Source organism: Macaca thibetana, chromosome 16 (genome assembly GCF_024542745.1).
Source record: "Macaca thibetana thibetana isolate TM-01 chromosome 16, ASM2454274v1, whole genome shotgun sequence".
Lineage (NCBI taxonomy): Eukaryota > Metazoa > Chordata > Mammalia > Primates > Cercopithecidae > Macaca > Macaca thibetana.
The window spans coordinates 70,293,462-70,312,197 of record NC_065593.1 but is presented as its reverse complement, the minus strand read 5'-3'; the positions used below and the strand labels follow the sequence as shown (position 1 = coordinate 70,312,197).

The following is an 18,736-nucleotide window of genomic DNA, read 5'->3' as shown; positions in this document are numbered from 1 at the left end:
TGTTATTATTATTATTATTATTCATTTTTGAATAATAGCCTTTTGGACTGGTCTGAGATGTTATTTCACTGTGGTTTTGATTTGCATTCTCTAATGATCAGTGATGAGCTTTTTTTCACAGGCTTGTTGGCCACTGTATATCTTCTTTTGAAAAGTGTCTGTTTGTGTCCTTTGCTTACTTTTTAATGGGGCTGTTTGCTTTTTTCTTGTAAATGTGTTTAGTTCCTTATAGATGCTGGATATGAGACCTCTGTCAGATGCATAGTTTGCAAAATTTTTTTCCCATTCTGTAGGTTGTCTGTTTATTCATAATTTCTATAGCTGTGCAGATGCTCTTTAGTTTAATTAGATCCCATTTGTCGATTTTTGCTTTTATTGCAGTTGCTTTTGGCATCTTCATTATGAAATCTTTGCCCATTCCTATGGCTGAATGGAATTGCCTAGGTTGTCTTCCAGGGTTTTTATAGTTTTGGGTTTTACATTTAAATCTTTAATCCCTCTGGAGTTGGTTTTTGTGTATAGTATAAGGAAGGGATCCAGTTTCAACCTTCTGCATGTAGCTAGCTAGTTATTCCAGCACCTTTGATTGGATAGGGGGTCCTTTCCCCAGTGTTTGTTTTTGTCCGCTTTGTGGAAGGTCGGTAGTTGTAGGTGTGCAGCCTTTTTTCTGGGCTCTGTATTCTGTCCTATTAAAACACCAGACATTTTTTCTCTGACATCTGGAGGCCAGAAGTCTACAGTGAAGGTGTTGGCGTGTCAGGCTCCCTCCAGAGGCTCTGGGAGAGAATCCATGCCTGTGGTGGCTGCTGGCCTTTGGCATTCCTTAGATTGCAGCTGCATCAGCCTTTGCCTGTCCTCCTCCTCTCTGCCTGTGTCTACTCTCCCTCTGCCCCTCTGTGTAAGGACACTTCTGATTGCATTTAAGAATCACCTGGATAATTTAGGATAATCTTCTCATTTCAAAATCCTTAATTTAATCACATCTGCAAAAAAAAAAAAATCATGATAACATTCATAGGTTGCATGGATTAGGTTATGGGCATTGGGAACCATCCTCAGCCTACCCCACTCAGTAAAATGTAAATAGTGATATACCTCCTCAACATGAGAAAAATCATTCAGTTGATCTGTTCAACTGAATCCAAAGCCAGCATAATTTTTTTTAAATTGTGAAAAGCGAGCAAGAGTTCTCTTAAAGTAAGGATCAAATGAAGATGTCCACATGAGTATTTCACATATTTTTTGGACACGTCAGCCAATGAACTTATACAAAAGAACTATATAAGAGGTTTAAATATTAAAAAGTTGTACACAATTCATTTGGAAATAAGTAGATTAATAGCTGATATTGGAAGAAATGTGTAGCCATTGGGGAAGCAGAGAGAATGTTTTTACCTTACGAAAATGCAGAGAACACAAAAGAATGTAAAAATTTAAAATTTTATATAACCAAAAAGGAAAAAAAAACAGCATATGTGTTTGTGTGTGTGTGTGTGTGTGTGTGTTGCAACACTAACTACAAAAGGGGCAATGCCTTCTTTTACAAAGAAAACAACAACAATAATAACCTATTATAAAAATGAGCAGATGACTTGAACAGGGAGTTCACAGAAAAATGAATACAGGTGCCAGTGGATATCTAAAAAATATTGAGCTGCAGCTGGACGCAGTGCCTCACGCCTGCATTCCCAGCACTTTGGGAGGCCGAGGCGGGCGGATCACCTGAGGTCAGGAGTTTGGGAGCAGCCTGGCCAACATGGAGAAACTCCATCTCTACTAAAAATACAAAAATAAGCGGGGTATGGCGGTGTACATCCGTAGTCCCAGCTACTCAGGAGGCTGAAGAAGGAGAATTTCTTGAACCCAGGAGGCAGAGGTTGCAATGAGCTGAGATTGTGCCATTGCAGTCCAGCCGGGATGACAGTGAGACTCCGTCTCAAGAAAAAAAAAATATATATATATAAAATATATAATATATAAAATATATTATATATAATATAAAAAATATATATAAAATAATATATATTATATAAAATATAATATATTATATAAAATATTTTATAAATATATAAAATATATATTTTATAAATATATATAAAATATATATTATATAAAATATATTGTATATAATATATTTTATAATATATAAAATATATATTATATAATATATGATATAATATATACTATATAATATATGATATATGAAATATATAATATATAAAATATATATAATATATAATATATGATATATAAATATATAATATATAATATATTATATATATATACTCATCTTCATTAAATATTTTAAAAATGTGATTCAAAACAATGAGGCATCCCTTGTACCCTCGTGCCTATCAAATTGATAGAGATGAAAATGTTAATTACCAAGTGTTGCTGAGGGATTATTCATTTATATTTATTCATTTTTCCTTTTTTCATTAAGAGTTTAAGTTAGCTTGCTAGGTTGCATAAAATTAAGCAATCTAGCGTAAATTAAAAGTAAGTGAGGCCACCTGCAAAGTAGTCTTGCCAAAGAATCTGATCAAGTTGAATCTGATCAATTTCTAACAAACAGAGGGGTGTGTGAGTCAATAATAAGGGATAAGAGCAGCAGAATCCAGTGGAAAAAAACTATAGGACACATGGCCTGCATTTCTTCAACAAAATAATTGCATGAAGTTGCAGGAGGAGAGGAAAGGGAGAGGCAAAAAGAAATGGAGGGAGGTCGGGTGCAGTGGCTCACACCTGTAATCCCAGCACGTTGGGAGGCCAAGGCGGGCAGATCACCTGAGGCCGAGAGTTTGAGACCAGCCTGGCCAACATGGTAAAACCTCGTCTCTACTAAAAATACAAAAAGTAGCTGGGCATGGTGTAATCTCAGCTACTCGGGAGGCTGAGGCACAAAAATCACTTGTACCCAGGAGGCAGAAGTTGCTGTGAGCCAAGGTCGTGCCACTGCACTCCAGGCTGGATGACAAAGTGAGACTCTGTCTTTTAAAAAAATATATAGAAAAGAAAAAACAAAATGGAAGGGAGAGCCCCTTGATTAAAAGGAAACTAAGAAACTTAACTGCTTATGAGACATGGCCCTAATTTTGCTCTTGATTCAAACATACAGTAATTTAAAGTATTTGAGATTTTTGTGAGACAATTAGAATTTTGAACACGGAGCAGATATTAAGAAATTGTTGAAGTGCGATAATGCTATTACAGTTACTGTTTTTTCAATAGTCAGTTTCTTTTAGGGATATTTGGTAGAACATATGGATGAAATAATTTGATGTCTGGGAAAGAGGGTGGGATACAGACTAAACAAAATGTCCATGAATCAATATTGTTGACGTTGGGGAAATGGATATATAGGGGTTGATTATAACTCTTTTGTTTATTTTCTCATATGCAGTGATTTGTTGCTTAATGATGGGGATAAGTTCTGAGAAACATTATTAGGTGATTTTGTCATTGTGTGAATATCATCGAATGAACTTCCATAAACCTCAATGGCATAGCCTGCTACACACCTGGGCTATATGATATGGCCTATTGCTCCCAGGATACAAACCGGGACAGCGTGTGACTGCTGAAAACTGTAGGCTCTTGTAACAAAATGGCCAATATTTGTGTATGTCAACATAGAATGGGTATAGTGAAACATGGTATAAAATATAAAAAATGGTTCACCTGTGTAGGGCACTTACCGTGAATGAAGCTTCCAGGACTGGAGGTTGCTCTGGGTGAGTCAGTGAAGGAGTGGTGAGTGAATGTGAAGGCCTCACACTATGGACTGTAGACATTATAAACACTGTAAGCTTAGGCTACACTGAGTTTATACATATATTTTTCTTTCTTCAACAATAAATGAACCTTAGCTTATTGTAACTTTTTAACTTTCTAAACTTTGTAATTTTTTTAAAAAAACTTCTGGCTCTTTTGTAATAAATAACACTTAGCTTAAAACACAAACGTATAGCTGTGCAAAAATATTTTCTTTTTTTATGTCGTTATTCTCTAAGCTTTTTCTAGATTAAAATTATTTTAATTTTTACTTTTAAACTTTTTGAAAAACCGAGACACAAATACAGCTATCAGCCTTGGCCTACACAGGGTCAGAATCCTCAATATCACTGTCTTCCACCTCCACATTCTGTCCCAGGTCTTCAGGGATAATAACATGCCTGGAACTGTCATCTCCTATGGTAACGGTGCCTTCTCCTGGAATACCTGCTGAAGACACTGCCTGAGGCTGTTTTACAGTTAACTTAAAAAAAAAAAAAGTAGTAAGAGTACACTCTAAAATAACAGTAAAAAGTATAATATAGTAAATATATAAATCGGTAACATAGTCATTATCATTATCAAATATTATGTACTCTACATCATTATGTGTGCTGTACTTTCATATAACTGGTAGTGCAATGGATTTGTTTACACCACTAGCACTACAAACGTGTGTAATGAATTGCGCTATGACATTATGACGGCTACCATGTCACCAGGTGATAGTTGACCTAAACATCATGACGCAGTGTATGCCTGCATTTAAAATGTCCTATAATAAAATGTTATTAAAAGAAGAGGTAAGACAGAAACGAAGTAAAAACACAGTGACTCAGAAATGAATATGAATATAATTCCTAGTTTAGCTGTAAGCTTTTTAACCATTAACCCAAGGAAGAAAACATCATTCTCATTTGCTCTAGGCAGGAATTGATCAATTATGCAGAAGCCAATTCTTTCTGTTACTGATACACATTTTTTTTTCCCCCTGAGTCTTTATAGGAGAACATTACGTAAGATAATGCAGAACATCCTCAGGGACATGCATTCCAGAGGCCTCTTTGTAAGGTGTACTAAGGTGCGCTCCAACAAGGGCCAGTGGCATGGGGATAGAATGCGGCTCCAAAGAAATCAGATGGAGCTGGGTGAGAGGCAGAATAGACCCTGTACTGATAGCATTCTAGTTGGGGGGATTGCAAATGAAGAACTTTCCTTCGTTTTTTTTATTACCCCTTAGTCTTCAAGCAGCTGGTTGAATTAAAGTTACTACCTTGGAGTTTCCTTTGGTTAAAAGGGAGATGATCAGAGTGCTATTAAAATTGTGGGCCGGGCGCGGTGGCTCACGCCTGTAATCCCAGCACTTTGGGAGGCTGAGGAGGGTGGATCACCTGAGGTCAGGAGTTCGAGACCAGCCTGGACAACATGGTGAAACCCTGTTTCTACTAAAAACACAAAATCAGCCAGGCATGGTGGCGCACGTCTGTAATCCCAGCTACTCGGGAGGCTGAGACAGGAGAATCGCTTGAACCTGGGAGGTGGAGGTTGCAGTGAGCCAAGATCACGCCATTGCACTCCAGCCTGGATGATAAGAGTGAAACTCTGTCTAGAAAAAAAACCAAAAACCAAAAAACAAAACAAAACAAAACCCCAAAATTGTGATATTGGACCAAAGGAAAACAAGAATCCATTACTTACACACACACACACACACACACACACACACACACAAAATTCACCCCTCTTATTCACTATGCCACTCTTTTAACTATTAAAACAGAATTTTCTGTGATTCTGTTACAATTTAAGAACATCTTCATATATTGGTAAATTTCTTTTTTTTTCTTTTTTTTTGAGATGGGGTTTCGCTCTTGTCGTCCAAGCTGGAGTGCAGTGTGGAGATCTCGGCTCACTGCCTCCGCCTCCCAGGTTCAAGCGATTCTCCTGCCTCAGCCTCCCAAGTGGCTGGGACTACAGGCGCCCACCAACACGCCCAGCTAATTTTTGTATTTTTAGTAGAGACGGGGTTTCACCATGTTGGGCAGGCTGGTCTCAAACTCCTGACCTCAGGTGATCCACTCTCCTCAGCCTCCCAAAGTACTGGAATTATAAGCTCGAGCTACTGCGCCTGGTTATTTTGATAAATTTCAATCATATTCAAAAGTAGACTGTAATACTGCCAGGTATCTAGCACTCAGTTTTGACAGTGACCAACTCATAGCCAATCTTATTTTATCTGTATCTCCATCACGCACCCTGCCTTTTTTTTGAAGCAAATTCTAGAATATCATTTCACTCATAAACATTTTGGTATTATCTCTAAAAAAATAAATACTTATTTTTTAAAACCTAACCAAACCCAGTGTGTATTTTGAAAAGCTGGAGCACGCCACTAAATTTCTTTGCAACCCATTGCCACATTGTTATTTTAAAATGATGTTTTTAACCCCCCGTAGGACTACATTTCCTTTCGATCAATGCTCATGAGTGAAGCCGCCCATAAATGCAGAAGGAGATGAACACAGACAGTAGGGGTTCCCCGCTGCCTGCCTCCTGCCTCCTGCCTTCTCCCTGGGCCTAGAACATAACTCAGGGCATTGGCTGTGATTTGCTTTTAGGTTCTTTTAGTAATATATTAGTCAATACCAAATTGTTAACGTGACATAAAAGGTCCACTAGTTTTTTGTTTCTTTGTTTGTTTTTTAAGCTTTAATCACATGAAGCTCTAAGAAAACCCATTTGAGCACTTTTATTCTCTTCAAATGGGAAGAGAATTTCCCAATTAGCGGGTGGACAGCCTGGCTCATTCTCCTTTGACAGGAGTGTAATTCTTTGTGTCCTTCACCAATTCTTCAAAATGTTCTTAGTTTGGCTGGCTGCCTTCCTTTCTTTTTTTTTTTGAGAGGGAGTCTCACTCTGTCTCCCAGACTGGAGTGCAGTGGCATGGTCTCGGCTCACTGTAACCTCTGCCTCCTGGGTTCCAGTGATTCTCCTGGCTCAGCCTCCAGAGTAGCTGGGATTACAGGCGTGCGCCCCACGCCTGGCTAATTTTTTGTACTTTTAGTAGAGATGGGGTTTCACCATGTTGGCCTGGCTGGTCTCGAACTCCTAATCTGAAATTATCTGCCCACCTTGGCCTCCCAAAGTGCTGGAATTATAGGATAGGCGTGAGCCACCGCACCCGGCCACCTTCTTTCCTTCTTCTTGTTTCCGTCTGTCTCAGGCAACTTTCTGCTTCTTTGTTTGTTATTCCCAGATCTACATATTTCCTCCTGTCCTTCTCTGAAGCTCCATTTACCTGCTTGAATTCTGCCATGCGTCCCTCCAGCATCTTATAAATACATCTGAAATGGAACTCATGATCTGCCCTTTCCCGATTGGCCACCCCCACTGACCTGACTCTCCTCTTTTACTTAACTTCATATGAGGGTGGAAAAGCCAGATGACGAGCATCATTTTTACTACCACCACTACTACTAGCAGCAATACTTCTATTACTATTACTATTACTATTACTCTTAACTACTACTTAGCTTCTGTTCCTTTGTTCCTGTTAGGCAGTAAGTGACCAGAGCCTATAGATTTTGCCTCTGCAAAATTCAAGCAGCTTACTTGTGAGCCAGATTGCTGTGATCTCTACCTCTTATTTTTGGGTCTAGTGCTGAAACTCTGTGCCTAGGTAGGAAGACGTGGACCCTGACTTCGAAGGGCTTGCGTTTTTAGTGGAAGACGTGGATGAACAGATGGGCTCACTTAATCAGGATAGGAAGGTTCAGGGTACTGTGGCAACACAGAGGAAAGGTATTTATTGTATTGGGGACTTTCACAGAAGGCTTCCTGGAGAAAAACATGCTTGAGCTGAGTGTCGAAGTTGACTGGGGAAAACAGGTGGGTTGTGGGGGAAGTGGCAGGAGCCTGGGAGGAAAGTGACATTGGCATCACAAAGTGAGAAATGGTAAAGCAAGTCAAACAAACAAACAAAAAACAACTTTACATAAGACACATGGTAGACAAGGGCTGCTTAACTGTGGCTGATTTCTCAGACACTTGTGAAACTTAAAAAAATACATGGATCCTGAAGCCTCACTCTATCAACTTAGCCGGTAACTACTCTGCCCAGTAGCTGAGAGACCTGGACAAAAGGGCATTAGCAGGGGACCCACCTGCACGAGTCCTTCTGGGGCAGTTTCACCCGTAAGGATAGGATTGGAAGTGTGGTTTCAGTGACACAACTATGATATAGTTGTGTATAGATTTTAAGAGTTTTTAGCACTGAGACACTCTGTATGGCACCCAGTGGAAGCCACACACACACACACACACACCTGGAAGCCACACACACACACACACAAACACACACACTCCTGGAAGCCACACACACACACACTCCCCTGGAAGCCACACACACACAAACACACACACACACACACACACACACACACACAGAGAAGGGACCAGTGAGCCAATGTCTTTATTGGGTACAGGGCGTTATCCAGTCTCCTGCGGGGAGCTTTAATTGCTGGGTTTAAAGCAAGCAGGCACTAGTTCTAGGAGGTCACAGTGTGACTGAGAGGTGGTAACCTTATGTTTGTGGGCAAATGTCTGCATGGTCTGTTTAAAGGAAATGGCAGGAGAGTAGGGAGGCCAGCCTGCTAGGCAGGAGAGATGTCTGTAAGTTTCATCTCTGGCCACTGGTTTGGAGCCACTCCGGCAGAGTGTGGTACTAGAAACCGTGTCGACAGTGACTGAGCCCTGCTTCTGATGTGAGATAGTTTAACTTAGGTTTAAAAATGGATACTGAGGCAACCTGAAAGTATAAGCACTCACTACACTCCGTCCCAGAAATCCTGACTCTATAGACCTGGAGAAGTTCCCATAGTCAGTGGGCACAAAGAGAGGTTGATTCAAGATTGATGAGATGTTTGAAAAATGTAATTCTCGCATAAATAACACAAAAGAGGGAGAATGGAGCACAGAATTTGAAGAAATAAGATGCCATCCAGAGAACATTCTGCTTAGCTCATATTTTAAAAATATAAGCATAAATATAAATATGGAAGGGAGAAAAGAAAGTATTTATTGAACACCTATATTAGGCCCGACCCTGCTAGGCTTCTTCACACACACCGTGTCAACTGAGTCTCTTAATGACCTGGGGAGACTTTACATCATCTCCAGTTTGCAGGTGTAGAAACTTAGTTTAAGATAAGAAACCTTCTCAACGTTACATCACTGAGTGGGACAGCTGGGATCTGAAATGATTCTTACTGATGCAGAGGTTTGTGCAATTTCCATTCCATTCTTGGTTGTGCATTTTGTGTGTTTTTTGAAGAGCTCTGTACAAATGTTCAAAACAGTTGAGAAAAGAATAACAAATATTCAGTCAACAAATATTTACGATGTGCCGGTACTGGGCAAAATCGTTGGCCATCATGGAACTTATATTCTAGTGGGGAAAGATAGGTAAACAAGGAATAAATAAATGCAAAAGTAAATAAATACAAAAATAAAATAATTCTAGATTGTGAGAAAAGGTATGCGGGAAATGAGTGGAAGATGGTCCTGGAGATCTATTTTAGAGAGAGTGGACATTTTTCAGCTAAAATATCAAAGTTGCAGGGCAGCTGCTTTGAGCTTATACTGTGTTGCAGGCCCAGCGTAAGGTGCCGGAATATGAAAGCAGGAATGTGTGGATAGTAATCCTTAGGTTGTGTTCAGGAAGCTCTGGGAAGCTTCTATGAGGGAGCTTTTGAATTTGGAAGGTTGAGTTCTTGTCTGCAAGAGAGCTTAGAGCCCTCCAGGTAAAAGGAACAGTATGACCAAAGGTAAGGTCTTAGGAGATTCATTCTGACTCTGAAATCAAACTGACTGCAGGTTTTTAAATGAGCTGTTCAGCCAGGCACAGTGGCTCACACCTGTAATCCCAGCAACAGCACTTTGGGAGGCCAAGGCGGGCAGATAACCTGAGGTCAGAAATTTGAGATTAGCCTGGTCAACATGGCGAAACCCCATCTCGACTAAAAATACAAAAATTAGGTGGGTGGGGTGGTGCATGCCTGTATTCCCAGTCACAGCTACTCGGGAGGCTGAGGGGCATGAGAATTGTTTGAACCTGTAAGGTGGAGGTTTCAGTGAGCCTAGATAGCGCCACTGCACTCCAGCCTGGGTGACAAAGTGAGCCTCTGTCTCAAAAAAAAAAAAAAAAAAAGAGGCGGGGCATGGTGACTCACGCCTATAATCCCAGCACTTTGGGAGGCCGAGGCAGGTGGATCATGAGGTCAGGAGTTCAAGACCAGCCTGACCAACATGTTGAAACCCCATCTCTACTAAAAATACAAAAATTAGTCAGGCGTGGTGGCGGGTGCCTGTAATCCCAGCTACTCAGGAGGCTGAGGCAGGAGAATCACATGAACCCGGGAGGCAGAGGTTGCAGTGAGCTGACATTGTGCCACTACACTCCAGGCTGGGTGACAGAGCAAGATTCCATCTCAAAAAAAAAAAAAAGCTTTTCAGCTTTTCTTCTCTAAACTTTATGTAATTCCAGAGAGATTTGCTTGAGTGGTTGGAATCTCAGTGGTATATAAGAACCAGTGGTTTTGGAGGATTGGAGGATGGCAGGGTCTCTGTTCCCTTTTACATTGCTGTTGCAAAGCCAGCTTTCTTCCTGCACGCCTCTTCCCCTGCCCTGCTTCGTTCGTTGCTTTGCATATGATGATTGCAATTTAATAACACTGAATGATACTTCACTGCTGATTTTATTGCCAACTACCCTTGGAACGTCAGCCTCGATGCAAGTAGTAAGGAGAGGGCAGCCAAGGCCTCTAGATTGCCAGTTACTTGGCTGGAAATCCCATTCATATTGGGAAACAGATTTTTAAAATAAATTTGGCACTGGAAACACTGCCATCCTTTTGTGAAGCTGTGTCAATAATCATAAACTCTCACAATCATGCCCCCCAACCCTCGGCCAAGCTAACAAATATTTAGGCATCAGCGTATCTTCACGATGCCACCTTCTGTTGACCGCGTGGGCTTCTCATGCTGTTTGGGTTGGCAGTGGAACACAATCTTCTGTTTTATGTAATGAGGAACATCAGAGGAGTGCTTTGTGCTTACCCTCTCAGAGTGTGTGCAAGACCTCTCGTGTACCCCATCATTTTCGGTGCAGTCAAAGCTAGCGAACATTTCTGTGGCCTGGTAAATATTTTCTAGCTATTGGCAAGGCTTTTAAAATTTTTTTTTTTTCCAGTGCCATTTTGCTCCAGGCCGGGATTATAATGACCCAGCTTTGCTTTGGTTTAAGATGAATTTTGCAAATATATGTGTGTGGTGGGACTACGCTATTTTCAGAGAACACAGGCATGGGTGTAACAGGGTCTGATGCAATATAGTGCTGCATATGCCCAATCAGGCCGACGAGGCTTACCCTTTGCAGACTGTGCCAATAAGCAGTCGAGGCTTGTTGCGATCTGCAGAAATCTATAGAATTCTCTCTTTCTGAGAAGGCGTGTTGCTAGCATGTGACATCATAGAAAGCCTTTTTTTTTCTGACATCTTTTCTACTTTGCTTTAGAATATCAAAGGCAAAGACTGTTGAACATAGTTGGCCACTTAGCTTTATTATTCATGGTGCTCCCTCCCTTTTTTTTTTTTTTTTTTTTTTTTTTTAACAGTGTTCAATGTTAGCGTCAGGTGTTGGCTGCCTTCCTGGGGGAACAGATTGCTGTGAAGTAAACACAGCTGGAAACTGACCACATATTGTTTTTTTTCTTTTAAGAAATGAAAGAGGCATTTATAGAAAAGCTGCAGAACATGGTACTGTCCAGATTTATAGATGTATTCCTCCAAGTCTGGTTAATGATTAATGTCACGCCTGGGTGTCCACATAGACCCACTTCCCTTCTCCCTTCCTGAAGCTGCAATTTCCTGGGAACAATGAACTTGCAGAGGTTTGCTGCAATCCGAACTTGAGGAGGGGGCGGAGTCTGTTCGGTTCTGTTTCTCCTTGCTGAAGTGTGGTCTTTGGAGCTAAGTGAAGAATGACTTCTGTTAGGTTTGCCTCTGCTGGCCTTCCCTGCAGCCTCGAAAACCTCACCAGAGTCGCCTCTGCCGGTCTCTTATTGTGCTGCTCTGTCAGAGATGGGCAAGTAAGTGAATTGCAGAATGTTGCTGTGTGTGCTTGTGATTTGTATTTTATTTGATGTACTGTTTAACGTGAAGGCAGAGTATTTTCTAACACTGTAATTCAACTAGGTTTTGTGTCTCCTGGATCTATTTTTTCTCGTTGCTCTGAGGAGCTGATATACTTGGAAATATTAGGTTTAAGATATGCAGATGTTCAACTTATATATAGTCAAGGGTTTAGAGTCTGGAGACAGGAGGCTGGCAATTTCAACTAGGAGGCAGTAAATTCAGGGTAAGAATGATGTTGATGTGGGGGGTTGGGGGGATAGCTGGGTGTAAAAGTGATCTGGGGAGAGAATCAAAGGCCTTCTCCTCCCTCTTGGAAGACTTTATTATAATTTTGGTCTTTTATTCCTTTGGTCTCTCTGTGCCAAAAACGTTCTCTCTTTTTTATTGTTTCTTTGTATAGATGTTTTGGTGATTTAAGTTATGGTTTAATAGTTAATTGCTGTTAAGAATTACTACTAATTAATTGCTATATTAAGGTTTTCCAAAGGGGTTTTCTCAATAAATAGCTATTTCTCTTTACATCTATCTTATAAGAACTGAGTTAGAAATAAGAGGAAGATGTAGGAATTTAAGAGTAACTTCTGCTTTTGGTTTGCTTAAATGACAACTGGAGACCAGTTTTCATAGGCAAATTATGTGTTACTTTAGTGTTTGTTTTCTTTGAGAGGGCTGTAGGGTTGCCTCTTGGGATTACCTGAATTATCTGTCGCCTGTACTGGAATTTGTATGTAGTTATCTGTATAGTTATCTAAACAAGTTGAACCCGTCATTCATTCCTCACTGAAGAGTCTCTTTGAAAATAACATTTCCTGTCTGTTTGGCTGAGGCATATGGATGGCAATTGTTGGAATTAGGCCATCTATCTATTTGGATTCTCATAACTGGGTCCAGCACTTAGCATAGTTCCTGGTACCTAGGAAAGCGCTATGTGATGTCAATAACTGACAATTTGGTAACATCCTTAACAGCTGTTTGAGTTCCAAGAGCAGGAAAGTGAATGGTGAGTTTTGAACCGTGTAAAATACATAGGTAAACCCAAATGAGGAGAGAATTGAGAAAGCCTGAAAGTGTTCCTAAAAGGCTTTCTCTAGGCTGATTACTGCGAAGCATATTTTTTCCTGGCTTTATACAACTTGGCAGAATTGATCTGATTTTGGATTCTGAAGGAATAGAAAGAAAAAATTTCGTTATACATTGTAGTGGGCTATGATCATGTAGCCAATTCTCTTCATGAATTTTTTAAATGACTTTTAAAAAGAGGAGACAGTACTAATTGTTTCCCTAAATGAGTCTAATTAAGAGCTACTTACGGTATCTTAATATTTTTTCATATATGTTATCTGCTTTGATTCTCATATCAGTCAAGTGAGGTGAGTACTGATGTTACTTCCTCATTTTACAATTGAAAAAACAGAGTCAGATGAAAAGTGATTCTAGAAGTTGTGTGGTGCATGGAAGAAGCAGATGTCAGCTGGATATTTTAAAACTCAAAATCCCGTGTTCCTCTCACTCGCCCCCTCTCCAGTCATCTCTAAACGTCTTCTATTGCAGGATAGTAGAAAGAACTCCCACCTGGGTGTCAGGAGACCTGGATTCTGATCTGACTGGGTCATTGCTGACCTCTGTGATGTGGAGCAAGTCACTGAAGTCTTTGGATGTCATTTTTCTGCAAGGAGGTTATTTTAATTGATTTCTTAAGTTTCTTTGCAGCTTCAGGATCTATCCAGGGCCGTATCCAGGGTTTGTGTTATCTCTGAGTGCTCATCTGCAATGTAGAGAAGAGGTGGGAAAGGAGGTAGCATTCTTTGTTTTTTGAGATGGAGTCTTGCTCTGTCACCTAGGCTGGAGTGCAGTGGTGCGATCTTGGCTCACTGCATGCAAGCTCCGCCTCCTGGGTTCACGCCATTCTCCTGCCTCAGCCTCCCGAGTAGCTGGGTCTACAGGCGCCCACCACCATGCCTGGCTAATTTATTGTATTTTTAGTAGAGAAGGGGTTTCACCATATTAGCCAGGATGGTCTCGATCTCCTGACCTCGTGATCCGCCCACCTTGGCCTCCCAAAATACTGGGATTACAGGCGTGAGCCACCGCGCCCGGCCAGGAGGTAGCATTCTTTCCAGCCATTCTATCCAGTGCTCCCTTGGTTTCCCCTGGGAGACACAGGATCTCCATGGATGGGGAAAACCCCAGGCCCTTGTTTGCTCTGATCTGCTTCCTGAGCTGGTATTTCTCAGTCTGTTCGTTTTCACTCATCAACAGAAGTATTCGAGCCAAATTCTCTTGTAATTTCAGCCCAGGTATGATCGACATCAAGCTACCTTTCCATCTGGCCCAAGAAGAAGTTATAACCTCCTTGCATAAGCTCATCTGTTATCTTAATCCTTTACGGAACAGGGCAAATGTAAATAAGTATTACTCTATCCCTCTCTTAAGTTTTTCAAATTACAGCAGGTGGTTGGGAAAGGGTGGGGAGGGCAGAACAGTGGAAAAGCATTTTTTATTCTACTTCCATTGCTAACTCTTGTAGTTGTTAACAGATCGATTTAGAAAATAGGGGGATACTGAGATAAGGGTGACTGCCCTTTACTAACACTAAAAAGAAAAAAAAAGCTATAACCAAGTGTCTGTCATCACCATTATAGTGTAAAAGAAAAAAAAAAAAAAGCAAGGCCAGGCATGGTGGCTCATAGGCTGGGCATGGTGGTACATGCCTGTAATCCCAGCACTTTGGGAGGCCAAGGTCAGTGGATCACCTGAGGTCAGGAGTTTGAGACCAGCCTGGCCAACATGGAGAAACCCCTGTCTCTACTAAAAATACAAAAATTAGCCAGGCATGGTGGTGCATGCCTGTAATCCCAGCTCGTCAGGAGACTGAGGCAGGAGAATCGCTTGAGTCCAGGAGGCAGAAGTTGCAGTGAGTGGAGATCATGCCACTGCACTCCAGCCTGGTGACAGAGTGAGACTCTGTCTTAAAAAAAAAAAAAAAAAAAAAAAAAGAAGTTGCAATGACACACTCAGTGGGCAGAAAGGGCAGATCTTCCTAGGAAAAGAGAGTTGGCATTCTCATCCTGATGTTTGCCCCCTGGACTGATGAAGAAACCTCATTCATGACCACAGTCTGTATTTGGGAAGCTCTGTTCTACCTGGTGCTTGGGTTCTCAACACTCACAAACTTCCTGGGCAGGAAGTGGTGCTTTGAATGGAGACGTGAGAGCTGCATGTGCAGGTCAGCTCTTTCCTTTGCTGCAGTCTCTTTCTCTGCTATCTTGCTATGATTTAATCCTTAACGTTTTCCTTACATCTTTCCCCATAGGCAAGAAGCGAAACCCTGGCCTTAAAATTCCAAAAGAAGCATTTGAGCAACCTCAGACCAGTTCCACGTAAGTTGGCGAGATCATCATCTGAATCCAAATCCTTGTACTTTCAGGTTTCTCCTGGGGGTTTATTTTTGGACTGGTGAGCAATGCCTTGACTTTAGAAGAGCCCTTTAAGGGGGGAAGCCATTTGCTCACTGTTCTGAGACCTGAAATAATCATATCTTATCAGTCAGTTATATTGAACTCAGTGTCTTAAGTGTTTTGAACTCAATGTCTTAAGTTATTGGTTGAGTAAGAATGGAATGTCACATATATTTGGCAGATGGGGCTCTATGTAAGGCCAGAAAGGCCCCTGGATGTGGACTTCCTTGCCTTTTCCCTGTAGATTGGAGCAAACAGGAAAATCCCTGTGAAAGCCACTACTATAAAACTTGGGTTGAGATGGAAAGATGGTATTTGGTGAGGACCCACATCCTGACACTTAAATTCTGTCCTGTATAAACAGAAGGAAGAATGAGGTAAAGGAACACTTTTTTATTAGCTGAGGTTTTGGCCTAAATCCCTAAGTCAGCTCAAGTCCTAGTGAAGGACATCGTGTAAATGACATCCTCTCTGTGAACCTCCTTCTTGTTTTTTTTTTAATCTGGTGGTGGGAAAGGTACTTCCCTACCAAGGCATCTGCATGAGAGGAATCGAAACTCCAAGGAAACGAATCACAATAGAGGTGTTAGAGAGACAGGGCAAGGGCAAAGAGAGGGCATCCTAATGGAAAAGTGAGTTGGTAAGGCTTTTGCTCATGTCTACAAAAGTGCCTCCCTTTGTAATACGTTTTGATGTTAGCTGTGATCTACTATCAGGAAGTGCACCCCCTAGTGTTGGAATGTGCTTTGAAATGGGATCCTGTCTGCTGTTAAGACTTTGTTAAAGCCATTGGTCCTTGCATTGCATGAAGCAGTATACAGAAACTTTCCACTGGAGAATTTTTAAGGACAAAGTAGAGTTGACGGCTACTCTTCAGGGTTCTGGACTGTAGCTCAAGGGTCTAAACTCAAGATAGAATGTTCCTTTCATTGGAATCTGCAGGAGGAAGATCCATCTTCTCATACTTACTATCAATATTTTTTTCCTCTTTTTTTTTTCTTTATTTTGGTCTCTCTGAGCAATTTTTTTTTTTGGTAGACCTGTGAACTGTGTAATTACTATTGTTTCCTCTCTGATTGATTTCTCAAGAGCTTAGAGTCAAATATGTGGCCTACTTTTACTACCTGTATAGGAATTTATGGGATATACTTTTAAAACTTTTTATTTTGAAGTAATTGTAGATTAAAAGGAGGTTGCAAAGAAATGTACAGGGAAGTCCCATATATCCCTTTCCCCAAGCCATGCCAAACTCCCCCCATCTCACGTTAACATCTTGCACAACCATAGTACATTATCAAGATCAAGAAAGTGGCAGTAGTGCAAATCATAGAACTTAATTTTGCCAGCTATGCGAGTATTCATTTGTGTGTGTATGTGTGCATGTGTAGCTCTATAAAGTTTATCACATGTATAAGTCTTGCATAAATACTATTATAATCAAGATACTTCACTACAGCAACATTACAAGACTCTTTATGTTACCCTCTTATAGTCACACCCACCTCTTCCCCCCATCTCTGTCCTTAATCCCTGGCAACCACTAATCTGTTCTCCTTTGCCATTTTGTTATTTCATGATTGTTATGTAAATGAAATAATGCATCTCTTTTTGAGACTTTTTTGTTCAACATAATTTTATTGAGGTTCATTTAAGTAATTGCATGTATTGACAGTTTCTTCCATTTTATTGCTAAGTACCCATCTATGGTATGGTCATACCATAGTTTGTTCAACACCTTAGCCTTTGAAGGAGATATGGGAAGTTTTCCATTTTTGGCTATTAGGAATAAAGCTGTTATAAGCATTTATGCATAAGTTCCTGCATGAGAATAAGTCTTCATTTCTCTGGGGTATAAGCCCAATAGTGTAATTGCTGGGTTACATGGTAAGCCCATCTTTAGTTTTGAAAGAACTGCTGAACTGTTGGCCAGAGTAAATGTACCATTTTATGTTCTCACCAATAATGTCTGAATAATCCAGTTTTTCTGGATCTCTGCCAGCAATTGGTACTGTCAGTATTTTGCAGTTTAGCCATTCTGATGTGTAGTGATATGTATGTAGTTTTTGTTGTTGTTGTTGAAATGGAGTTTCTCTCTTGTTGCCCAGGCTGGAGTGCAGTGGCGTGATCTCGGCTCACTGCAACCTCTGCCCCTAGGTTCAGGTGATTCTCCTGCCTCAGCCTCCCCAGCAGCTGGGATTACAGGCCCCTGCCACCATGCCCAGCTAATTTTTTTTTTTTTTTTTTTTTTTTTAGTAGAGACAGGGTTTCACCATATTGGCCAGGCTGGTCTGCTGGTCTCGAACTCCTGACCTTAGATGATCCACCGGCCTCGGCCTCCCAGAGTGCTGGGATTACAGGCGTGAGCCACTGTGCCCAGCCTATATGTAGTTTTAATTTGCAATTTCTCTAGTGGCTAATAATGTAGAATATGTTTTTACGTGTTTATTTTCCATCTACATATTTTTGGTGAAATGTCTGTGCATATCTTTTGCCCATTGTCTAATTAGATTCTTTTTATTGTTTACTTTTGAGAGTTATTTGTATATTCTGGACACAAGGACTTTGTCCGATACATGATAGGAAAATATTTTTCACAGTTTGTAATTTGTCTTTTTATGATTTTAGAAGGGTCTTTCACAGAGCAAAAGTTTTTAATTTTGATGAAGCTCAACTTATCAATTATTACTTTTACAGATCATGCTTTTGTTAATAAGTCTACGAACATTTTGCGTAGTCCTAGATCTGTCTAGAAGTTTTGTAGTGTTGCATTTTGCATTTAAGCCCATGGTCCATTTTGAGTTAATTTTTGTTCAAGGTATGAGTTTAGGTTGAGCTTTATTTTTTTGGCCAGTGGGTTACCAATTATTCTAGAACCATTTGTTGAAAAGGCTATCCCTCCTCCATTGAATTGCTTCTGCTCCTTTGTCAAATGTCAATTGGGCATATTTGTTTGAAGTTATTTCTGTGTTCTCTATTCTGTTCCACTGATTTATGTGTCTGTCCCTTTGCCAGTATCACACTGTCTTGATTACCACAGCTGCATAGTAAGTCATAACAGGGAAACATGATTCCTCTCACTCTGTTCCCTTTCAGAATTATGTTGACTATTCTAAGGTCTTTCTCTTTTCATATAAGTTTTAGAATAAGCTTGTCTATGTCCACAGAGAAACTTACTGAGATTTCAGTAGGAATTGTGTTTAACCTATAGATCAATTTAGGGCGAATTGACATTTTTACTACCTTGGTTCTAATCTGCAAACATGGTCTATTTCTTCAACTTTAAAAATTTTATTCCATCAGTATTTTTATAA

At 40.5% G+C, this 18,736-nt stretch overlaps 1 protein-coding gene across 3 annotated transcripts in view; it reads left to right on the top strand.

Annotated features, from left to right (window-relative positions):
* The window catches only part of MAP2K6 (mitogen-activated protein kinase kinase 6), a 130,463-nt gene that overhangs the window by 78,453 nt on the left and 33,274 nt on the right, over positions 1–18,736 (top strand). For 2 of the 3 annotated variants that reach the window (XM_050765633.1, XM_050765632.1), the window contains exon 2: positions 15,281–15,347. In XM_050765633.1, the coding sequence (XP_050621590.1) occupies positions 15,281–15,347 (67 nt within the window). Of the gene's footprint in view, positions 1–11,450; positions 11,922–15,280; positions 15,348–18,736 lie in introns of those variants that run through there. The other variant, XM_050765634.1, reaches the window with a different exon arrangement.